The following is a 25,393-nucleotide window of genomic DNA, read 5'->3' on the forward strand; positions in this document are numbered from 1 at the left end:
GCATAGGTGCATTCAAAGAGTGTGTGATTGGAACACTCTCTCACTCCTCCAGCTGAAACGGAGATGTAATAGTGTTTTGCTGCACATACATCCTAGAGAAAATAGAATAATGTATGTTCATATACCGTGTGTGTGTGTGTGTGTGTATATTCTTCACACACACACACACACACACACACACACCTACCTTCTCCTCTTTTTCATTTTTTCCTCTAAGGTTACAAATCTGAATAATTCATTTTGTTCCTACCCAACTCTTTCCTCTGCCCACTGAACTACATTTTTCAGATCCAGAGAGAGAGAGAGAGACTTTTACCCACTGAATCTATATTTAGAATCATACCCCTGACAACAAGATCATGTCTTTAACATTTAAATTGTTTCCCCCATTCCATTTAAGGAACTCTATAAACTGACTTTGGAAACCCATGAGCACCCTCACGTGGTCAAATGTAGCTATAAGCAATAAAACTTTCCTTGCTTGGTTAAAAATGGACACATTCTGCATTAGCAAAGGTTTTATTCATTCAAAGTTTTCACCCCCAAAATCATAAAGATCACCATGCCCAAAATATTATTACTACCACCAACCAGTCCCTTCAATAACGCCTTCCCTGCCTTTTGTTCAGTTTCAATTCAATGAGACCTTATTGGTATGAAAACCATTGAAAGCGTTGCCAAAGTAAATGTAAGAGGAAGACCCTCAGGTATGTTCATAGGTAGGTAAGATCCATTGAAGATAGGACTACACACAGAGTTTGGGGATTTATCTGTGTCCATTTGGTATTACTATCCATTCCCAATCTGGTAACAGGCTGCTATGTCATGTAATGCCACTTCTACTATCTCTCCTTTCTCCCACCATCAGACACAGTTGTTCCTCAGTCTAATATAAGAATTTCCTGTATCTGATGACCCCAACCTTTGCATGTTTTTCTCTTTTCAAGCTGTAAGCTTTTCAGAGCAGGGATTAGCTCGTCCCCTGTATTTGTGCACAGCCTAAAACATCAGGATGCTACCTATAAATAAATACCAACTTCTTAAACTCGATTAAAAATAAGTCAAACTTCCATTTTTACGTTGAGGGCATTCCACAGTAGTAGCAGAGTTGATGCACAATGATGGGCACTGGAGGTTCAACACAAATCTCCCTCCTCAAGTAGGGTTTTGTTGCAGTACTTCTGATTTAGCACAAAATGCCACTACATGGAAGGTCTGCAGCTGCATTTCTTCCTTGCAGTTTTCCAAACAGTAAACTCCAAGTATATTTTAAAAATTGTACAAGACTACAAAAGAGCATCTGTTTCCCCAGCGTTCCCTGCCTTGGCTTTCGGTCACTGCACAACCCCTTTGTTTATCTCTCCTTCTTCTAGGGAGGTGAAGCGAATACATGATTTGATTGCCTACATATCAATGCTGGGTAATGAACATGAGGAATTGGAAATACTTATGTCTCAGAAAAATTACTACAAAGATGGCATTTACTGAATCCTGGAGCCTTGTTATGTTAGTCTTGAATGTTATGTTAGTCTTGTTATGTTAGTCACTGGCTACATCCTCATTAGGAAGGACAAAAAGGACAGCAGGGAATAGGGGTTGGACTCTATATCAAAGATACCATTACTTATTTTAGTGATAGGTAGTTGTATTGACAGAATACACAGAGTTCTGTGAGGCATCTGATTTAACACAGTACCAACACAACATTCTGATTTAAAAAAATAATAAACTAACACTGAAGATAATTTACCATTGGAACACATTACTGGGGAAGCAGCAGACTCTCCATCACTTGGCCCTTTTAAAAAAAAGAATGGATGTGTTTCTGATGATTATACTCTAGTTGATCTACAAGTTATTGAGCTCATTGCAGGAATTAATAGGTTAAACCCTACAGCCTCAACACTATGCAAGAAGCCAGACAAGATGATGATAATGGTCTCTTCCAACTTTTTAGAAAGGGGGTTATTAAGCTTAAATGAACTCAATCATACATAATTAGCCTCTAGTAGGGAATTAAGCCCCAAAAGTTCAGGCTGTTCATTGGCTCAGCAGTCTCTTAAGGACATCACTGGAGAGATATGCAGCAGGGCTCTTGGGGTAACCACTAAGGGGAAGAAAAACCTCTATGCCTAGTCACATCCACCCTACACTGAAAATCTCAGGAAACACCGTTTCAGTAGAGTTCCCTTTAAAGTGCCCACCAATTTTTATTTTATTTAACTCCAAGTACACACTGGAACTAAACAAGCTGCTTTTTGGGATGGGGAAAAAAAGCAGGGCTCCAAACCCCATTTCTCATAGGTAGTGGCATATATGTAAAGTGGCCAGTATTAATTTTTAGAATCCTTGCAGGCCGCCACCTTCTCCACTCCAAGTGCCAGAGTAGGAATCAGCCTTGACAGTGCTCTTCCAGGACTGCCTGACAGAACAGCAGTGGGTGGGGGGGAGCTCTTCATCAAATGAAGGTGACTCCATAGGCATTGCAGACTCCAGAAGGATGCTGAGCTGCTTATCCTTCGGGCCAAACTGGTGTCTGGGTTAGTTGCATGGGTGAGGAAAACCTTCTTATCAAACCCAACTCCATAAAGCCCACAACAAATATATTCCCACTCCCAGCATTGCCAGCTCTTGTGATTTCTTTGCAAGTCACGTGACTTTGGCCAGGGCTTGTGCCAATATCACAATGACAAAAGAAACTCAGCCCTCTCTCGAATTTCAGCCACGCCTGTGGGAACCCCTTCTGATTGGCTGCCTTCCCCAATTATGCATCTCCTGGGAAGAGCAGCCAATCAGAGCTGCTACAGGAAGCCGACAGAGCTCTCTCCCCTCCCTTCAGGAGCAGAGGCTGGGGAAGAGGGAGGAGCAGACATCATTCTCACAGGAAGGAGCAGAAATAGCCCAGCAGCTCCACACCCTCCTCCTCATTCCCCTCCCCACTGTGAAAAATGGGACAGTCAGCTCCCTGCTCCTCTCCACTTCCCCCAACCCTAGGAAGGGAGAACAGAGGATCCCACTGCCCCCGCCCCTTCCAGGAGTTGCAGAAGAAGCAGAGGCAGGGAGAGGAACAGGATAAGCAGATGTTGGGGCTGGAAAGACAGATATGGGATTGGGGCACACATAGTTAATTAGAGCCTTTGTGTTTGGGGAGATGCTCAGCACCATCAACCAGCCAGCAACAGCTCCTGTAGGGAGGTCAAAATCACCTTACTCTGAGAACTTGGGTGTCTCAGCAACACTACTTGTCACAGACATTGCGGGTGAACAGGAGGCATTCAAAAACAAAACAACCCAGACAGACCAAGAGATACAATGAGATTTATTTAATTACTTGATTTTGGGGCTAAATCCATTATTTTGGGGGATCTAGTTCATGAGTTTTGAACATTGGCGGCTGACAACACTCCCCTCCCCTCACAAAAGGAATGGCCTGGCAGCCACAGCTCCCACTTTCCTGTGGCCCATTTAGAAGGGAGATGAGCTTCCCAGTCTTGATCCAAAACCCATTGAAGCCAACAGGAACCTTTCTCTCAATGTCAATGGGCTCTGGATCAGGGTCAAAAACCTAGATATGGGAGGCCTCACCCTTCTATTGCTTAAACCAGAGGTCTTCCCACCCCCTCTACATTCAAAAAAAAAAAAGAACAAAATGGCTGCAGACTGAAAGATATTCTCTCTTGTGTGAGTAAGTAGGGGCTGATCCAAGTATTGCAATCTGAACTACCAAGCCAGGCTTCAAGGATCACAATCATAGAATATTAGGGTTGGAAGGGACCTCAGGAGGTCATCTAGTCCAACCCTCCATTATCATGACCAAGATTTTCTCTACTGTACTTATCTAAAAGAAATCTGAAAGAGAAAACACCTAAGTATATACCCTAAATATAAGAATTAAACACATACAGTGAAATTAATAGTTTTCTTCTCATAACTTCTATAGTCCAAGATATGCTTGTATAAAGGCATGCCATCATTATACTGAATAATTCCTCTAGATTTCTAAAAGAGAGCTCACATGAACAGACACACACAAAAAGACTTCCTGTTAAAGCAGAATTAGATCTATAGAACTAAAGAAGGATCTATACTAAAAAGTTCTTTGAAGTTTTTAAAAGAATTCCATTTCTGTTTGGAATCTAAAAAACAGATAAATGGACCCAAAATGTATTTTGTTTACAAATACTGGGGAGGTGGGGGTGGTCAAGGATTTTAATATCATTAGCTTTATGATGTTATTTCTTTTACAACAAAACTAGTCACTTTCTCTCTGGATGTGTAGCTGGAAAAATTAGCTGTTTAGCTTTCAAGATTCTTAAGCAAATTCCACGTTTTTTCTTAAAATATTTAGTTTAATTCAGTCCTATTTGTAGTGATATTAATCAAATCTATTTAGAGTAACCTGAACAGCAAGCGGGGGGGAAAATCACATTAGATGACCCAGTTACAGCTACTTTCTGGAAAGCAGATGATCTATCAGTGGTTCCCACTGCTTCATATGTGGCAACAAGGCTATGCACAGGTGACCAAAGAGCGCCTCATTTTAATAAGGATATACTTCTACAAGCTCAAAATGCTGTCACTCCATTCTTCATCTTCCATTTCCTTTTCAGGGAGATCACAAAAAGAATAAGACAGTAATAAATGCAGGAGAGGCCTTTACACAGAACTACAACTTTAATACAACAGGACAAGCTGGAGGATATGCCAGTTATCAGACAATAGTTAATTGCATACGTTAGGAGATCCTGCACCACTGAATGCTACCACTTCAACCAAAGCAGATCTGGATCCCTTGGACTTCTAACTTTATATTAGGAAAATAAGCCTAATAAAAAACCCTAATGATACACATTCATGCTATGGTAATGCATACAAATAAAAAAAAAAATCAGTCTAAAGGAGGACATCGTAATTTTGGAGAAGTGCAGAGTTGGCAGAAGGAATAATAAAGCCCCTCTTGCCCATATACAGTTCCTAGGGTCAGTGCTAACTGGTAGCAGCCAAACCCAGCAACAGCCACAATTTTTTAGATAAACAAGCACACACATAGCAGTGGTGCACAGAGATCTGTAATTGTCTCTTTTTCCCTAAACTCCCCAGACAGACAAACAAAACAAAATCAAAGAACAGGTTTCAGAGTAACAGCCGTGTTAGTCTGTATTTGCAAAAAGAAAAGGAGTACTTGTGGCACCTTAGAGACTAACCAATTTAGAGACTAACCAAAGAAGAAGCCACATGATTGGCTGATGGAAAGTTTGGCTCTGCCCTGTCTTCAACTCTAATCAGTATGGTAAAGCACCAAAAAGAGAAGCACACGGTGTATATATCTGCTTATCCATTATATTATTTATATAGCACCCACATATGTTCATGGTGCTTTCCTATATATTTGTCAACACAAGCTCATAACCCAGAGATAGACCCAACACACTCCAAATTCCACAGAGAAGCAACTAGGTTATTGGTCTTCTAACTGGAGGAAAGAAATGAACAGGACAACGGTTGGAGAGTGAAAGAGTGAGTTACCTCAGTTGTCATATTATACTCACCGCTGCATGTAGTGTAGCAGCAGTTCACACTTAGTATCCACGGGCCAACTAACTAATCAATCCATCACTGGTTTTTCCCATTTGTTTTTACACAAGAACCTCCTAAAATGAATTTGTTTACACAGACATATTCTGGTTTCGCATATACAACTTTTTTTAAAACTACAGTTTTCCATATTATTGTACTGATGTACAATTAATCTACATTGTTTTTGGACACCTACTATATCATTTGGACTCTACTGTCCTCTGGACCAGAAGAAAGCAGACTTCAAGCAAGTACTCTCACACTGCTCAGTAGCATGACAGATACCAAGACAACTTCATTTCAAGATTTAAAATAAAGCTTTGTAAACAAGAAAGGAAACCCTTGTGATTTCTTTCAGCAGCGTCCTTCAAATTTGTTTAAATATTTACTTGAAAATTATAAAATCCAGCTAATCATATGCATTGGAAGTTACACACTGCATTACTGAGAATACCACAGAGCTATAAAAATATCTTCAAAGATCTAACCACCTTGATCCAGTGTCTTGTATGTCCTGTCTCCCCCAAATATCCAGATCTCATTTCAAGGGCTCAAAATGCAGGCAAGAACTTGCATCTCAACACAGGAGAGAACAAAAACATCCACAGTTATTCTAAAGCATTTCAGCAAGTGACAAACTGACTGGCTGAAGAAAACGCCTGGGCTTTCTTAATGAGCAAGCAGTACCGAGGTAGTACTTTAATTTAGCTCTCATGCTAATCTTCACATACACCAACAGGCAATGTGTAAAACTAGAGCCCCTGTTTTGTTTGTTTTAAATAAAGTTTCTTCAGAACTGTTGCTACTTAGATCTTCCTTTTCCTGGAACAACTGGGAATAATTTTGTTTCTATATGAAAACAGGAAGCTACATACCGCAGATCCAAAGCTGGTGTAAATTGTCATAACTGTTGACGTCAATGGAGCTATGACACCAGCTGAGGATCTGCCCCTTAGTATAACAGAATCTAGGCAGTCAGCTTTCAGAGTCAAGTGTCTGATAAAAGCTTTTGCAGTTAATGTGTGTGTGGAGGAACAGTAGCATTAAGTGGTTTGCTGGAATACTGACAATAAATATGCCTAAAGAGAGACACCAGTGGGCATAGCAAAGGTTCAGTTTCTGATTCAAGGGTGGTGACAGAGGACAGCTTCAGTATCAGCATTTATCTACCAATTCCCCCACAGATCTATTGATATAGCAGAGTGAGCAATATTTTCCACTTTAACACTCTAATCATCCTGCAATTAAACGACTTCCAGGGCTAACTGAACTTAAGTTAAAATGAATACAGTATACTGTATGCTTACCATGCTTTTGCACAAGAGATGTAATGACTCCCAAAGCCTAGAAACACTAAATAGTTTTTAGGGAACTGAAACTTGAAGTGAGAGGCAGGAAGCCCAGTTGTAATAACTTTTTTGAAAAAATGGTCTGCTAAATCCATTAAGAGAGGTAAAGGAATACACAAACCTCTGAGCCAAAAATCCAAACACCTCCTTACATACATTTTTAGTGAGATTCCCATGGCTCTGGACAAACAAAGCACTGCTATAAAGACATAAGCAGGTCGTAATTCAATTAAACAAATCCTGTGTAAACCAAAATATGACTAGTCTCACTATAGCCCAATAAAGCAGAGTTTCTCCCATGCAAACCTTCTGAATCTAGTAGGATATTGTATACATGTAATCACACACACACCCCTCTACCTCAGAACTATTTTAAACAGATTTACACTAATTAAAAATATCCAGTTTAAAGAAACAGAAACATACAAAGAATAGGTACCCAAAACCCAATCATTAAACTTTTTGCATTCCTGACAAATTGTTTTTCCTGTTTCATCAAAATGCAGTCTGACTACTTCTTTTGATCTGTCCTGTTTTTCTAACCAAGTTGCAGTTCATTTCAGAAACTGCTTGTCACAGATATCAAGGGACCCAACTCTAAGTTTCAGCAGATTTTCATACAGACATTCAGGTCCCATTGTTTACTGAAAACCAGGTTTTTGTGTTTAGAAACTTGTAATCCGTTAAAAGACATAAGCAAAATGTAGCTACTAAATCGTTTCTCTATTTTCTTATGGTTCCCTGAAGCACTCCGTAAGTGTGCTTCCATCCTTCAACAAGTAAACAGATTGCATTTTTTAGCTATGATACCATAAATAATAAAGCTTTCGTGAATAAAGAAAACAAGAATGTAAGCATGTTAAAAATGGGGTAAGATTCAAGTTTACATTCTATAGGTGAGTCTATTTTGACATAAGCCAGTGCGAATGACTGCAAACTAAACAGCAAAACAAATATTATTTGATGCAAAGCCCAGAAAAATGTTTTTTTGAAAGAGGTACAATAGGAAAAGGTGCTTTGCAAATTACTGGCATTAAACCAACATGCACTTTTGGAATGAGCCTGAGCGAGTGCCTGATTGGCTGGTAGCCTGTAGGGGGCAGGCATTGGAGCTGTCTGTTTGTTTGTTTCAGGGAAGCCTGGCTGTTTAAAAATAGCCAGAGCTTTGGGAACCAGCTGAGCAGCAGGGAACAGCAGAGCAGCACACAGCAGGAGTTTGCCTGGGAGTTCGCCTGGAGTGAGCCCAGTGAGGCTTACATCTTGCCAACTTCTCTGAGGAAGCTCATAGTAGGAAGGTGATATGGAAGGGGGGGGGGGAGGGTTCAGCTGTTGTGACCTGCACTGGATGTGCCATGTTTGTCTTTCTTTCACAGGACAGAAGCGACTTTGTCTGTACAAAGTGCAAGCTAGTCTCCATATTGGAAGAGAAGATTGAAGGTCTGGTGCAACAGATAACGACCCTGCGTTGCATACGAGAAACTGAGGATTTTCTGGATAAAAGTCAGGATATGCTTCTACGGGCACAAAGCTCTAAAGTTTTAGAGCAGGTTGCACAGCGGAGCCAAGAGGCCAGTGAAGAAGCTTGGCAACATGTGACCTCCAGAAGAAGAAGGAAAAATGTCTGGGTTCCAGCAACGCGGACAGGTAACTAACCGCTTTCATGTTCTCTCCACAGGTACCTTTGCGGAGAGTGGACCAGATGATATGTCTGGGGGGAGAAAGCAGAAGGAGACTCCACTGGTTGGAAGGCATGAGATGCACTGTCCTGAGATGGGGGGTTCCACGACCACCACTCCCAAGAGAAGGAGGCGGGTGGTGGTGGTCAGGAACTCTCTCCTCCGGGGGACTGAGTCATCTATCTGCTGCCCTGACCGGGAAAACCAAGAAGTCTGCTGCTTGCCAAGGGCTAAGTTTCGCGATGTGACGGAGAGACTGCCGAGACTCATCAAGCCCTCGGATCGCTACCCCTTCCTGCTTCTCCACGTGGGCACCAATGATACTGCCAAGAATGACCTTGAGTGGATCACTGCGGACTACGTGGCTCTGGGAAGAAGGATAAAGGAGTTTGAGGCGCAAGTGGTGTTCTCGTCCATCCTCCCCGTAGAAGGAAAAGGCCGGGGCAGGGACCGTTGAATCGTGGAAGTCAACGAATGGCTACGCAGGTGGTGTCGGAGAGAAGGCTTTGGATTCTTTGACCATGGGATGGTGTTCCATGAAGGAGGAGTGCTGGGCAGAGACGGGCTCCATCTTACGAAGAGAGGGAAGAGCATCTTTGCGAGCAGGCTGGCTAACCTAGTGAGGAGGGCTTTAAACTAGGTTCACCGGGGGAGGGAGACCAAAGCCCTGAGGTAAGTGGGAAAGCGGGATACCGGGAGGAAGCACAGGCAGGAACGTCTGTGAGGGGAGGGCTCCTGCCTCATACTGAGAATGAGGGGCGATCAGCAGGTTATCTCAAGTGCTTATACACGAATGCACAAAGCCTTGGAAACAAGCAGGGAGAACTGGAGGTCCTGGTGATGTCAAGGAATTATGACGTGATTGGAATAACAGAGACTTGGTGGGATAACTCACATGACTGGAGTACTGTCATGGATGGTTATAAACTGTTCAGGAAGGACAGGCAGGGCAGAAAAGGTGGGGGAGTAGCACTGTATGTAAGGGAGCACTATGACTGCTCAGAGCTCCGGTACGAAACTGCAGAAAAACCTGAGTGTCTCTGGATTAAGTTTAGAAGTGTGAGCAACAAGAGTGATGTAGTGGTGGGTGTCTGCTATAGACCACCGGACCAGGGGGATGAGGTAGATGAGGCTTTCTTCCAGCAACTCGCAGAAGCTACTAGATCGCACGCCCTGGTTCTCATGGGCGACTTTAATCGTCCTGATATCTGCTGGGAGAGCAATACAGCGGTGCATAGACAATCCAGGAAGTTTTTGGAAAGCGTAGGGGACAATTTCCTGGTGCAAGTGCTAGAGGAGCCAACTGGGCGGGGGGGGGGGGGGGGCTTTTCTTGACCTGCTGCTCACAAACCGGGAAGAATTAGTGGGGGAAGCAAAAATGGACGGGAATCTGGGAGGCAGTGACCATGAGTTGGTTGAGTTCAGGATCCTGACACAGGGAAGAAAGGTAAGCAGCAGGATACGGACTCTGGACTTCAGGAAAGCAGACTTCGACTCCCTCAGGGAACGGATGGGTAGGATCCCCTGGGGGACTAACATGAAGGGGAAAGGAGTCCAGGAGAGCTGGCTGTATTTCAAGGAATCCCTTTTGAGGTTACAGGGACAAACCATCCCGATGAGTTGAAAGAATAGTAAATATGGCAGGCGACCAGCTTGGTTTAATGGTGAAATCCTAGCGGATCTTAAACATAAAAAAGAAGCTTACAAGAAGTGGAAGGTTGGACATATGACCAGGGAAGAGTATAAAAATATTGCTCGGGCATGTAAGAATGAAATAAGGAGGGCCAAATCGCACCTGGAGCTGCAGCTAGCAAGAGATGTCAAGAGTAACAAGAAGGGTTTCTTCAGGTATGTTGGCAACAAGAAGAAAGCCAAGGAAAGTGTGGGCCCCTTACTGAATGAGGGAGGCAACCTAGTGACAGAGGATGTGGAAAAAGCTAATGTACTCAATGCTTTTTGTGCCTCTGTCTTCACTAACAAGGACAGCTCCCAGACTGCTGCGCTGGGCATCACAACATGGGGAAGAGATGGCCAGCCCTCTGTGGAGAAAGAGGTGGTTAGGGACTATTTAGAAAAGCTGGACGTGCACAAGTCCATGGGGCCGGACGAGTTGCATCCGAGAGTGCTAAAGGAATTAGCGGCTGTGATTGCAGAGCCATTGGCCATTATCTTTGAAAACTCGTGGAGAACGGGGGAAGTCCCGGATGACTGGAAAAAGGCTAATGTAGTGCCAATCTTTAAAAAAGGGAAGAAGGAGCATCCTGGGAACTACAGGCCAGTCAGCCTCACCTCAGTCCCTGGAAAAATAATGGAGCAGGTCCTCAAGGAATCACTCCTGAAGCACTTACATGAGAGGAAAGTGATCAGGAACAGTCAGCATGGATTCACCAAGGGAAGGTCATGCCTGACTAATCTAATCGCCTTCTATGATGAGATTATTGGTTCTGTGGATGAAGGGAAAGCAGTGGATGTATTGTTTCTTGACTTTAGTAAAGCTTTTGACACGGTCTCCCACAGTATTCTTGTCAGCAAGTTAAAGAAGTATGGGCTGGATGAATGCACTATAAGGTGGGTAGAAAGTTGGCTAGATTGTCAGGCTCAACGGGTAGTGATCAATGGCTACATGTCTAGTTGGCAGCCGGTGTCAAGTGGAGTACCCCAGGGATTGGTCCTGGGGCCGGTTTTGTTCAATATCTTCATAAATGATCTGGAGGATGGTGTGGATTGCACTCTCAGCAAATTTGCGGATGATACTAAACTGGGAGGAGTGGTAGATACGCTGGAGGGCAGGGATAGGATACAGAGGGACCTAGACAAATTGGAGGATTGGGCCAAAAGAAATCTGATGAGGTTCAATAAGGATAAGTGCAGGGTCCTGCACTTAGGACGGAAGAACCCAATGCACAGCTACAGACTAGGGACCGAATGGCTAGGCAGCAGTTCTGCGGAAAAGGACCTAGGGGTGACAGTGGACAAGAAGCTGGATATGAGTCAGCAGTGTGCCCTTGTTGCCAAGAAGGCCAATGGCATTTTGGGATGTATAAGTAGGGGCATAGCGAGCAGATCGAGGGACGTGATCGTTCCCCTCTATTCGACATTGGTGAGGCCTCATCTGGAGTACTGTGTCCAGTTTTGGGCCCCACACTACAAGAAGGATGTGGATAAATTGGAGAGAGTCCAGCGAAGGGCAACAAAAATGTTTAGGGGTCTGGAACACATGACTTATGAGGAGTGGCTGAGGGAACTGGGATTGTTTAGTCTGCAGAAGAGAAGAATGAGGGGGGATTTGATAGCTGCTTTCAACTACCTGAGAGGTGGTTCCAGAGAGGATGGTTCTAGACTATTCTCAGTGGTAGAAGAGGACAGGACAAGGAGTAATGGTCTCAAGTTGCAGTGGGGGAGATTTAGGTTGGATATTAGGAAAAACTTTTTCACTAGGAGGGTGGTGAAACACTGGAATGCGTTACCTAGGGAGGTGGTAGAATCTCCTTCCTTAGAAGTTTTTAAGGTCAGGCTTGACAAAGCCCTGGCTGAGATGATTTAATTGGGGATTGGTCCTGCTTTGAGCAGGGGGTTGGACTAGATGACCTCCTGAGGTCCCTTCCAACCCTGATATTTTATGATTCTATGAATGTTATGAAATCTGGATTTTTCCGATTGAAAAAAAAATAAGAGGACAATTGCATTTCTTGAATACATGCTCCATTAAAGATCAGCCGATACACAGGACTGATCCAATGGCCTAAGGAAAGTGCTCTGCATTGCACCACCATATAGAAATGTTTCCGTCTCTGTCAGGGTTTGTCTACATACAAGCCAAACACCAAATTGATTACATTTACAAACAGATTCAGTAATACTGATTCAAAACCCGATTTAGGTACTCTTATTCTGGAACAAGAGGGCCCTATGTTGACTTCCTTTAAAACTGATTTCTTACCAACTTAACCAAAATTGAAAAAGGGTCCTCTTGCTCCAAAATAAGAGAGTGTCTACATGGGAAGAATGCACCAAACTAAATAGGTTTAACAAACAACTTATGCTAAATTGGTGCAACTTCTGTGTTTAGAGATATCTGAGACCTTGTATAAAGTGGTATCTAAACTCTTTAAACTAAGGTAACCTGGCTAAGATACCGCCATGGTCTCTGAATCTTCAGGCTTCTAAGAGCTGGAAATGACACAAAGGCAGGGTGCACATCATATTTCTCAATCTCTCTGTCTAGCTAAAGAACATTCAAAATCTCAGAATGGATTCCAAAAACATGAATCTAGATGGTGACGGGGGGCCTTCAAAGTGTGTATGGGGCTATAAATCCCTCTCCGCTCCCAATCGCAATACAGAGGATGCCCTGCTGAACATGAGGGATGGGACAGAAAAGCTTCATAAATAAACGTTGTTGTAAGCCATTTTCATTTTGCTGAACTTGAGAGGCTATAGGGAAATCCTTATTTGCTGTGTTGCTGTGTGAGCAGCTAACATTTCTCCTGGCTGAAAGCTGCTCCCATATTTTTTTTTTATAGCTTGCTTCACACAGTCTTGCCTTTCTGGGGGACTGTGTGGGAAACAGAAAGAAGAAAAGTTCCTACTTTGGTGAGGTGAGAAGATCCCCACGTAGGTCATGCTGGTTAATAATTTCTATTATATAAATACTGTTTTGTTTCTCTAATGGGGCAGGAAAAAGATCAAAATACAATTGAGAAGAATGATGGGATGAAACGACAATTCAATTACCTCCAGAAAAAAAAATGGTTTCTGGAACGGAACTGAAAGCATCTTTTCCTCTATGAAAGTTAAAACTGCAAAACAGATAGATGTTAGTATCTGAAGAAAAGATAGCATAAACATTCTCTGTAGAAACGGCCATCATGCAATCATTTCTAAAATGACAAAAAAGGAAAAAACCAAACACACAAAACAAAAAGTAGCAAAGCATGAATTATGTTTCAGATGGCAACCTCATGCAGCGTGGGTTTGTACAGTACATACCCAGATAGGATCTCTTTGGAGGTGCTTTGATTTCTTCATCTTTACTATCTGCAGCTACATAAGAAAAATAAATTGAGAAGAGAGGACGAAAAGACAAAACAGACTAATCTGAGTCAATACAGTAGATGGTCTTTTAGGTTGTTTTATTTTAAGCTTAATTAGTACATATCTTGCTGATTAAAAAAACATGCAAAAAGTTTTAGTTTCCATGCTGTCTATAGGATTTTTCCCAAGATTTTAGGGAGGGATAAAGGGGAAGGAAATCACTGATGGCCTCACTGTGAGAAAGAACAGCAATTTAAAATAAAATAATAAAGGGGAGGAGAGAATAGAGACAGTGTAACATGTAACCCTCTTCAAAGCAATGTACAAATATTTATAAACTTTTCAGTGAGAGAAAGCTTAAATTGCTTATTTTTATTCCTGTGCCTGAGTTAAATGTGAAGATGGGAGAGACTTTCAGGAAAGAATCATGTAGGAACAAATAAAGAAATAAAACAGGATAGGGCTGCCTCACGTTCTGGAGGAAACCCTTTTCTACAACACTTCCAACTGGTTTAACAGTTTAGCTGCAGGTTTGGCCACTCGCATTAACAAAGACAGAGACCAAATCACCACTTCAAGTGTTCCATATGCTGAACCATTTAATCTGATCCAAACCTTCCTCTGTAAGCGTGAATTCCATATGAAAACCACATACTACCCAAGACTATTGCCAGTGCTCTTAATAAAGCTCTTCAAGGGAACACGGTGTTAAAGTAAGGGACAAGTTGTAAAAAGAAGTTAAGATAGCATCAGTTTGAGGGAAGACAAGGTCCAAAATTAAATGACAGAAAGAAATAAACTGAAGCAGTAATGGAGCCCCCATGCTCCTTGGCCCCTAAGCACTACAGGAATACAAATAATTACACAGCAAGGGTAGCTTTAAAGTTAGGCAAAATAAACTTAAGGCATCACACCAACAGAATAGACCATCCCCATGACAAACTCCCCACTGGTTGTAAGCAAAGTTAGAATATTTAGGGGTGCCTGGCAGTTACCCACACACCAGGGCAAAGGTTCTTGGGGCATAATCAAGATTTGGGGTGGGGGGGTAGGGGAGGAAACAAATCTCTGCATTACATTGGCCCTAGCTGTATCTAGGATGGTTCTACTACTCTGCCAAGATTTTCAAAAAATGACTGGTAATTTTAGCTGCCTCTACCTTTGGGTACCCAGCTTGAGCCATTTTAACAGGAACATGATTTTCAGAGGATGGTTGCTTGGATATTGCCTGACCATCAGGCCCCTTTAAACAGTCTCAACTCGGATGCCTCAGAATTGACGTACCCAAAATCAACAGGTCACTTTTCAACATCTTGGCCTTCCAGCATAGTTGCACTGTGGTATACAACAGGACTCTCACTGCTAAGCAGATTTGTACAAGGAGAGAGATTAAAAATAAACAAATAAATCCAACCTTGAGCCATTCTGTACTGAAGGAGACATCTATACAGTACACTGCTACTGCAGACACCAATTTAAACTCAGCTGTGGAGGGCTGTTATTACCACTACAATGGTGTCAGGATATCCACAAATAAAAAGTCACGATATGATCAAAATGGAATTAAGAAAGAGACAAAAGAAAAGGAGGGCTTGCTGGCACTATCTAGGGTCTGCCTCATCCCAACACTAGGTGTCACCGCACAGTTTGATCATGTTCTTCCATTTGAGAGAGAATTATCCTATTACTGAGGATTTAAAACAAAAACCAAAAAAAAATGTTTTCTGAAGCCTATTTTCAGCAAGTGTTTGATTGTTTTGGGCTGTAATCTCCTCTTGGTTAATGCCTGTAAATAAAGGATAACAAAATGTATGCATGAGAAAACAAATCTTTCCTAGAAGCTCTGGGGGAGCAGGGGTAAGGGGGGAAATCATTTCCTGGTGGTGGGGGAGGGGGGGTTGTTTTTTTAAAGTGGAGAAAATAAGTCTCCCTAATACCCGGCCAGGGCGGAGACTCTCCAAGGAGACAGTCAAGCCAGTCCAAGGGGAGTGAACTTTTAAAGTTGCAAAAGATTCCCACATAAATGGAAGTGCCAGAACTGTACACTATTCACATTAAATGGCTTTGTGGATACACGGTTAACTAAACACTAAAATGTACTTCAAGCCAGAGGACTTAGCATAACTTGCTTGAGCTCACAAAAGCTGTCCTCTGGATTAGGAGAGAGACCTTGTTATTGCTTTGGAAGCTAAGAAAAAGATTGGCTTCCTCGTGAACTAGTTATTTAGCAGGGATTATTTGGTGGAATAGAAAAAAAAAAAACATGCTACTCCTGGACAACTCAAGACTCACTGGTCAAATGTGCACCAGGATTATTAGAACGAAATATAAGGCCTCCGCGAGAGTGAAGACAGAGCGAGGACAGGCTCACTTTTTAATCTGAATTATGTTGTAGAGGTATTAGGAAAGAGGCTGGAAGAAGGAATGGGTAGAAAGATTTAAATACAAAAACATAGTGATATTGATCTTATTATTCGGATACTGCAATCCATAACCTAGCGCCTTCCATCCAGGGATCTCAAAAGCATCAAACTGAAATTTAGCTTCCCACCATCTGCGTGAGATATGGAGAAAACTAGGTACAGAGAAAACTCAGGATCAGATGGGAAAACCATGGGAGAGTCAGGTTTAGGAACGCAGGTCATCGGATTCCCAGCTCCTGTGCTTCACCCACAAGATCATTCTTCCTCTCCTGAACTATGTATGTATGCCCAGAATGGTAAATAGCACAAACATTAGTTTCAAGACAGTACATTACTTCCGACAGTGAATCACAAGATCCTCAGCATTAATACTTTTTCAACTTGTACATCTTTCTTATATGAAAATATCACTGGTTTAACCTTCCCATCACTTAGAAGTTAATCGCATGTATGAAAGCCAGGAGAGACATTTAGTTGCACCGTGCGGTTCTAATAACAAAAGTTTGCATAAAGTACAGTGAGCTTCGTGCTGCAAAAAAAAGAGGGAAGGCCCAAAACAACAGGCAAAATTGTTCTCTTTAGTGAATATATGGAAAATTGGTTCTTGGGAAATGATATGGCATAACACTGAGTATGCTCTGCAAGTTACCTTACAGGCTGGTGAAGAACCCAATTCTTTCACTAGGTGACTGAATGCCAGTCATTAAATCAAAAAAAGATTGTGGCTGAAACTGAATTGGATATGCATCCACCGACATGTATTGAGGCAGCCTGCTAGAGAAGGCGTGAGGGGGAAAGAGGACAATCTGGCTTAAAGACTTACCCCCTTAGCCCCACAAAGGGCAATCTGAAGAGGAAGCCCTCTGCTCCCAACCAACAGGTATCTAGAGGCAAAGAGCTGGCTGTTCCCCTCCCAATACATCCAGTTTTTAAATCTCTGCTAAATGAGGCCAGATCTAAAGTCACTCATTTTCCCAGCCTGTGATAAATCTTGCAGACAATGCAGCCTCAGACTGTAGAGGAGAAAAATGGATGGGTCAGAGTATTGAGAGTTGCAGATGAGCGAACGTTCTTCATGATCTCACTTTACCTGGGCAGCTTCACAGCACACTCCACAGAAACCACTGAGTGGGAATAGGTTTGCAGAGCAGGCCTATCGTTCTATTAAATAAATAACCCTGCTGCAGATCCAGCACCATAGCCCTGTAGGGCTCCCTCTGCCTGGAAAGGCTGCAGCAATTTGGAGCTGGATCAAGCCCTTAGTTTTTAGGGTAAGAGAAGGAAGAAAACAGATCAAGAGCGCAAATTATATGTCCATATTGGCAAAACAAATGAAAAGAAGCCAACAGTTTTATAGCCCAGCAGCAGCAGGAGAAACATAAAAACAGGGAACATACAAGTCAAACAACAAAACCAGAGGTCAGCAATTGTTACATTTCCAAACTGGAAGAGAGTTGCCATAAAGTTATGTCTTTTTTAACAAAATGATTTGAGTTTGTCTACATGGTGGGGTATAATGCCCTCTATAGGGATGTTATTTCTGAAGCACACCAACATGCTGTACATTAATTGGTCCCCTAAGACCCTGCTGGCGCACACTGAAGGCTCCCTAGTGCGCTTTACCGTAGTACCATTTCAAACAATATCACATTAAAGCGCACCAGCAGGGTCTACACAGACTAATTCATGCCCAGCATGCTAGTGCGCTTTACAGCCATAAAGCACATTACCCCACTGCTGATCAGTGATACTCAGACTGAGGCTCGGGAGTGGCTCTTTAATGTGTCTCTTGTGGCTCTTTGCAGCACATGATATTAAAACACTGTGATTTAATTATTAACTAATTTAAGTTATCAACCACTCAGGATGCTTTTACTATGTTATTAACCAACTGTAAAATACTTTTTCAGTCATTTTGCTATGAGAATAAATATTAATAATAAATAAGACAGAGAGAGAGAAAATGAAACAATGAATTCATACTACTATGGCTCTTTTGTGTAACGCTGATCGCTAAAATGGCTCCTGAACCACAGAGATCTGAGTATCACTGCCTTAGATTAACAACAAATGATATTCTGGCCCAGATTGGAAATTTCCACACACAAAAAAAAGGACGGCAAGACCATAGGAAGTGTTGTACAATACGTACACTTCGATAAACCTGTAATAGTGACACACCATCACTCCCTATTTTGACAGCAAATGTGGTAACAAGAAATAAAATATTTTATGTGCAAGCAAGACACAGCATTGGCAATAGCAAGATATGGCTTCTGACACTGGCCAGTGACAAGTGCTTCTGTAATATAGAGACTTGGCAGAAAAGCACAGTGAAAACTGTAGATCTTAGCATCATCAAGGCTGGCAGAGTAGCATGACTTCCACTACTTTCTAGGGTTTGACATAAAATATTAAAGAGAACTCTTATTTTCCAGACTGAACTAAGACCCATTTTAAAAATACTCATATGGAAGGAAATAATGTTAAACAGGCCATTCAGAAAGTGCTGGGTTGGATCTCCAAGAGACAATGGTTTGCACCACATACAAAAAAATTTCACTCAACCCAATGACAGTATAAGACATTTTTAGAAATTAATATAGGAAGATTTCACTCTGCAAAATTACTGTTACCAACCTGAAAAGGAGCGACGTTTTATGTTCAGTTCATTTGACACACGTACTTCAGTGCATAGTTTCAGCATCAGTAACATAGTAATGATCATGATAATGCTTTGCCACAGAAGAGGGGACTCAAAATGCCTTCCAAACCTAAAAAGTAAGATAAAAATATATAAACATCTCAAGATGATGATCTTTATACCCAATTACCTTCAATCCTATTTAGGTGTTTAACGATTGTATCCTTAACAATCGCCATAACTGACAAATTTGCAAAGCTGAAGAGAAGAATTACTCTAACAGAGATCTAGCTGCATGTAACCCAACCATATTCCACTTGCACTTGTAGCCATAGGCGCCGACTCTGTGGGTGCTCTGGGGCTGGATCACCCATGGAAAAAAATAGTGGGTGCTCAGCACCCACCAGCCACAGCTAGTGAAACCCCAACGAGCTAATTAGAGGCACTGCCAAACTGCTGTTTGCCAGCTGGGGGAGGGGCTTACGGGAGGGCGGAGAGCGGTGGGCGGGGGCACAGTGGGTGTGGAGCTCCCCTGGGGAAAACTAGAAGTTGGTGCCTATGCTTGTAGTAATGCCCCTGGATCGGACACCTGGGAACTCTGGATCTAAAAGCATGAGTTTCTGTTGCCTGAGCTAAAGGACCAGGCCCATTAGCTTGAATGAAGAGGCAGACTTGCAAACCTGGTCTAGTCACTAGAAGGGGATAAAGAACTACATTGCATTAGCATGAGACATACATTTCTTTCCTCTATTAAGTGAAGACACTGTTAAGTAAAGAACTCCTGCACTATATACTAAGTTCCCTAAATATAATTTTAAAATACATTACATTAAATCATAAGCCCATACCATCCCATTCCCCAAAAAACCACAACCACCAATCTATGATGTTTAATCCAACAGTGCCCCAACAAACCTACAAACACCCGCTCTTACTGCACTCCCACCACTCCAGAAGTCTGGGAGAAGAGAGAGACATCACTTTTGGGGCATACTGCAATCTCATTTGGACTAATTTGGACCATGCTTAGGGAAATGAACTCCAAAGTTTCAGGAAATAGCTACTTGATTGTTCAGAGATGTGGAAACCTGAACGGAAAATGTTTTCTCCCCTGCCTCCCCCAATTTAATTTATGTTTGCTTATTGATGCTGTCTGGCGGGAATTACTGACCTCTCCTACATGTAATGCGGGAAGAGGAACTTGTATAGTAGCCAATACTTAATGAAGAGTCCATCGTCCATGATTGTTTTCTATGATAGAATCTAATGCAAGACTCTTCAGTGAGGATTGGCTGCTATCCAAGTTCCTCTTCCCGCATTACACATAGGAGAGCTCAGTATAATACCCAACAGACATCACCAATAAGCAAACAAAAGTAGGGTTTTGTGAAAAGGGAAGGAAGAGAGGAAAAGCCTTTCCCATACAGATCTGGTGCAAAATATATTCGATTTATTGTAGAAAGGCTCTGGGCACATGATTGTGACCTCTCTCTCAGCTCAAACAACCTTGCTAGGGTGTATGCCTCAGAAATTCTTATTGCTTCAAGGAAGCAATTTGGGGAACTAAACAGTGTGCTTTCACTCGCTCTGTAATTCTGGGCCACATTTCCTATCTGCCACTCCAAATACACCCACAAAATAGTCACCCAGGCCACTGCCTCATCACCCCACAAACATTGTGCTGCCATCAGCTAAGAAGACAGGAGACAACACTTACAGGAGTAGGGTGATGATTTGTTTAATTAATGTTTTACAAAGCTCTGGCAAATGTAAAGTATAGTATGTATAATGAGCCGTTAGTATGTATGAGAGTACGGTGCAAGGTCTCCCATACACCAGGGCGCAAGAGTCTGGATATAATACTTTAACTTGGGTTTCTTTCAAAATAGAGCTCTGATCTAGTCAACGAGACACTCAGACAGTACCAAGCATATTTGCCAGTAAGCCCTTGCATTGTATGAATGCTGAAGGAGTTCTTTACTTCCACTAGAGTCTTTAGGGAGACTCAAGTTTTGTTGTTATGGGGTCAAATCGGCCCCCATGCGGGTGATGCCCAGTAGTGGGGAGAAACTGGAAAGTCCTTGATTCTGGACTTGCTGAGTTTTCTTGGAACTTTTCCTTTTGTGGGTGGCCAGGTTTGTCCCCAATGGAACAGACCATCCCCAAGGAACTGGCCGAGGGGGGGCCCTAACTGCCTAGTGCCACAGAGCTGGGGCCATCCATTATGAAACCACGAGCCCGCACAATGTCTCCTTGGATACCAGTGGCCTATGGCTCTTGTCTACATGGCTGCAACAAGGCAACTAATACCCTGGGGGGAGGGGAAGGGTGACACCGCAGTAGACCATACCATGGTAGGGTCAGCATTAACAAATTTGGAGGGTTGCTGCGGGTGGGGAGATGATGCAGCCAAGTGTACAAACTCCCCTCTCATCCGCAGAGAACTCAGGTCAGGTTTCCATTGAGTCAGGAAGAAAGAGGATGGAGTGGAGCAAAGCAGAGTTGCCATTACTCCCCAGTCTGTGCCCCTGCTCCTTGCCAGGGCAAACTCAGCAAATGCTGCTGCATCTGCAGTTTCAGGGGAACCTGATGTATAGAGTCCACAAGGGACAGTTTGCATTGCACTGACCATGACCCAGAGCTCCATGGGTGTAGTGAGAGGAGCATCACACACAGCTCTGTGGCAAAAGCCGGATTCCCAAGGGTCCTCAAGTTATTTATCCCGTTAACATGGCCATGATACATAGAAGAAGTGGGGAACCTATGTCGTAAGAGAATGTCTCTATTAGGGGTGGAGCTAGGGGCTAGCAGATAAACACACAAGTTCTGGACACATTACTGAGCCAAATCCATGCTGCCATGACAGAGGAGCTTGGGAGTGTTACACAGCAGATCTCGGACCTGACAACCAAAGAGCCCATATTAATTATTTTGCTGGAGGCTTCAAAACTGAGGAACTAACTCAGTCCACTGCTTTCATCCAGGAAAGAGAGGAGAGAATCTGTCCCACTGTTAGCAACTATTACCGAAAGTCCTCTACTGTAGGTGTATGAAATACTGTACTTATCCCCATTACAAGTCCATTTTTATAAGAGCTAATTTAGGACTACACTGGCAGCTGGTGCTGAAGTTTATTTATTCACAGGATAGGGACAGCATGGACAGTACTGGTACTAGTTTCCCCTTACTGCCACACTAATGTTCTTCCAGCCTGACCCAGAGGGAGCCCATAGAGTCTCTACTGGCTTATTCACTCCTTGGTACATTTGTTGAGAGTGCTGCCAACAATATCAACTGTTAGGCAGATATCTGCCTACTACAAACAGAAACGATTCCAGGATCCCAATAAGACAAACAGAAACAAGCTAATTGCCTCAGGCTACCAGCTATCAGCTATAAAACAATTTACAACCATCATAAGCTAGGTTTCAGAGTAACAGCCATGTTAGTCTGTATTCGCAAAAAGAAAAGGAGGACTTGTGGCACCTTAGAGACTAACCAATTTATTTGAGCATAAGCTTTCGTGAGCTACAGCTCACTTCATCGGATGCATACTGTGGAAAGTGTAGAAGATCTTTTATACACACAAAGCATGAAAAAATACCTCCTCCCACCCCACTCTCCTGCTGGTAATAGCTTATCTAAAGTGATCACTCTCCTTACAACGTCTATGATACTCAAGGTGGGCCATTTCCAGCATAAATCCAGGGTTTAACAAGAACGTCTTGGGGGGGGGGGTAGGAAAAAACAAGGGGAAATAGGTTACCTTGCATAATGACTTAGCCACTCCCAGTCTCTATTCAAGCCTAAGTTAATTGTATCCAATTTGCAAATGAATTCCAATTCAACAGTTTCTCACTGGAGTTTGGATTTGAAGTTTTTTTGTTGTAATATAGCAACTTTCATGTCTGTAATCGCGTGACCAGAGAGATTGAAGTGTTCTCCGACTGGTTTATGAATGTTATAATTCTTGACATCTGATTTGTGTCCATTTATTCTTTTACGTAGAGACTGTCCAGTTTGACCAATGTACATGGCAGAGGGATACTCTCATGGATACTCTCATAAAAAAACAACCTTCCACACAAACTTCCTCGTGGCTGGACTTTACTAAAACTAGACAAGCCATTTACAACACACACTTTGCTTCTCCACAAAAGAAAAAGGACACTAAACTTTCTAAACTACTACACGCCACAAGGGGCCACAGCAATGGTTCCCTCAACCCACCCAGCAATACTGTTAACATTATCAGCCCAGCAGAAGCAGCTGTCTAGCTCGGGGCCTCTCCTTCTGCCCCTCCACCCCCATGAACATGATACAGTTCTGTGGTGACCTAGAATCCTATTTTCGACGTCTCCGACTCAAGGAATATTTCCAACATACCTCTGAACAACATACTAATCCACAGAGACCTCCCTACCAACACTACAAAAAGAAGGATTCTAGGTGGACTCCTCCTGAAGGTCGAAACAGCAGACTGGACTTCTACATAGAGTGCTTCCGCTGATGTGCACGGGCCGAAATTGTGGAAAAGCAGCATCACTTGCCCCATAACCTCAGCCGTGCGGAACACAATGCCATCCACAGCCTCAGAAACAACTCTGACATCATAATCAAAAAGGCTGACAGAGGTGCTGTTGTCATCATGAATAGGTCGGAATATGAACAAGAGGCTGCTCGGCAGCTCTCCAATGCCACTTTCTACAAGCCATTACCCTCTGATCCCACTGAGAGTTACCAAAAGAAACTACAGCATTTGCTCAAGAAACTCCCTGAAAAAGCACAAGGTCAAATCCGCACAGACACACCCCTGGAACACCGACCTGGGATATTCTATCTACTACCCAAGATCCATAAACCTGGAAATCCTGGGCACACCATCATCTCAGGCATTGGCACCCTGACAGCAGGATTGTCTGGCTTTGTAGACTCCCTCCTCAGGCCCTATGCTACCAGCACTCCCAGCTACCTTCGAGACACCACTGAATTCCTGAGGAAACTACAATCCATCGGCGATCTTCCTGATAACACCATCCTGGCCACTATGGATGTAGAAGCCCTCTACACCAACATTCCACACAAAGATGGACTACAAGCCGTCAAGAACACTATCCCCGATAATGTCACGGCTAACCTGGTGGATGAACTTTGTGACTTTGTCCTTACCCATAACTATTTTACATTTGGGGACAATGTATACCTTCAGATCAGCGGCACTGCTATGGGTACCCGCATGGCCCCACAGTATGCCAACATTTTTATGGCTGACTTAGAACAATGCTTCCTCAGCTCTTGTCCCCTAACGCCCCTACTCTACTTGCGCTATATTGATGACATCTTCATCATCTGGACCCATGGAAAAGAAGCCCTTGAGGAATTCCACCATGATTTCAACAATTTCCATCTCACCATCAACCTCAGCCTGGTCCAGTCCACACAAGAGATCCACTTCCTGGACACTACAGTGCTAATAAACGATGGTCACGTAAACATCACCCTATACCGGAAACCTACTGACCGCTATTCCTACCTATATGCCTCCAGCTTTCACCCTGACCACACCACACAATCCATCGTCTACAGCCAAGCTCTGCGATACAACCGCATTTGCTCCAACCCCTCAGACAGAGACAAACACCTACAAGATCTCTATCAAGCATTCTTACAACTACAATACCCACCTGCGGCAGTGAAGAAACAGATTGATAGAGCCAGAAGAGTTCCCAGAAGTCACCTACTACAGGACAGGCCTAACAAAGAAAATAACAGAACGCCACTAGCCGTCACCTTCAGCCCCCAACTAAAACCCCTCCAACGCATTATTAAGGATCTACAACCTATCCTGAAGGATGACCCAACACTCTCACAAATCTTGGGAGACAGGCCAGTCCTTGCCTACAGACAGCCCCCCAACCTGAAGCAAATACTCACCAGCAACCACATACCACACAACAGATCCACTAACCCAGGAACCTATCCTTGCAACAAAGCCCGTTGACAACTATGCCCACATATCTATTCAGGGGACACCATCAAAGGGCCTAATAACATCAGCCACACTATCAGAGGCTCATTCACCTGCACATCCACCAATGTGACATATGCCATCATGTGCCAGCAATGCCCCTCTGCCATGTACATTGGTCAAACTGGACAGTCTCTTTGTAAAAGAATAAATGGACACAAATCAGATGTCAAGAATTATAACATTCATAAACCAGTCGGAGAACACTTCAATCTCTCTGGTCACGCGATTACAGACATGAAAGTTGCTATATTACAACAAAAAAACTTCAAATCCAGACTCCAGTGAGAAACTGTTGAATTGGAATTCATTTGCAAATTGGATACAATTAACTTAGGCTTGAATAGAGACTGGGAGTGGCTAAGTCATTATGCAAGGTAACCTATTTCCCCTGGTTTTTTCCTAACCCCCCTCCCCCTCAGACGTTCTTGTTAAACCCTGGATTTGTGCTGGAAATGGCCCACCTTGATTATCATACACATTGTAAGGAGAGTGGTCACTTTAGATAAGCTATTACCAGCAGGAGAGTGGGGTGGGAGGAGCTATTGTTTCATGCTTTGTGTGTATATAAAAGATCTTCTACACTTTCCACGGTATGCATCCGATGAAGTGAGCTGTAGCTCACAAAAGCTCATGCTCAGATAAATTGGTTAGTCTCTGAG

At 43.0% G+C, this 25,393-nt stretch overlaps 1 protein-coding gene across 4 annotated transcripts in view; it reads right to left on the reverse strand.

Annotated features, from left to right (window-relative positions):
- Positions 1-25,393, reverse strand: part of SLC66A2 (solute carrier family 66 member 2) — a 110,045-nt gene that overhangs the window by 73,755 nt on the left and 10,897 nt on the right. For 2 of the 4 annotated variants that reach the window (XM_073331842.2, XM_073331844.2), the window contains exons 3-4: positions 18,700-18,833; positions 13,592-13,645 (exon numbers count right to left, since the gene is read on the reverse strand). In XM_073331842.2, coding sequence (XP_073187943.2) covers positions 13,592-13,645; positions 18,700-18,833 — 188 coding nt within the window. The remainder of the gene's footprint in view (positions 1-13,591; positions 13,646-18,699; positions 18,834-25,393) is intronic. The other 2 variants (XM_073331843.2, XM_073331846.2) reach the window with 1 other exon arrangement.

The sequence above is a fragment of the Lepidochelys kempii genome, chromosome 2 (genome assembly GCF_965140285.1).
Source record: "Lepidochelys kempii isolate rLepKem1 chromosome 2, rLepKem1.hap1, whole genome shotgun sequence".
In the NCBI taxonomy this organism is placed as follows: domain Eukaryota; kingdom Metazoa; phylum Chordata; order Testudines; family Cheloniidae; genus Lepidochelys; species Lepidochelys kempii.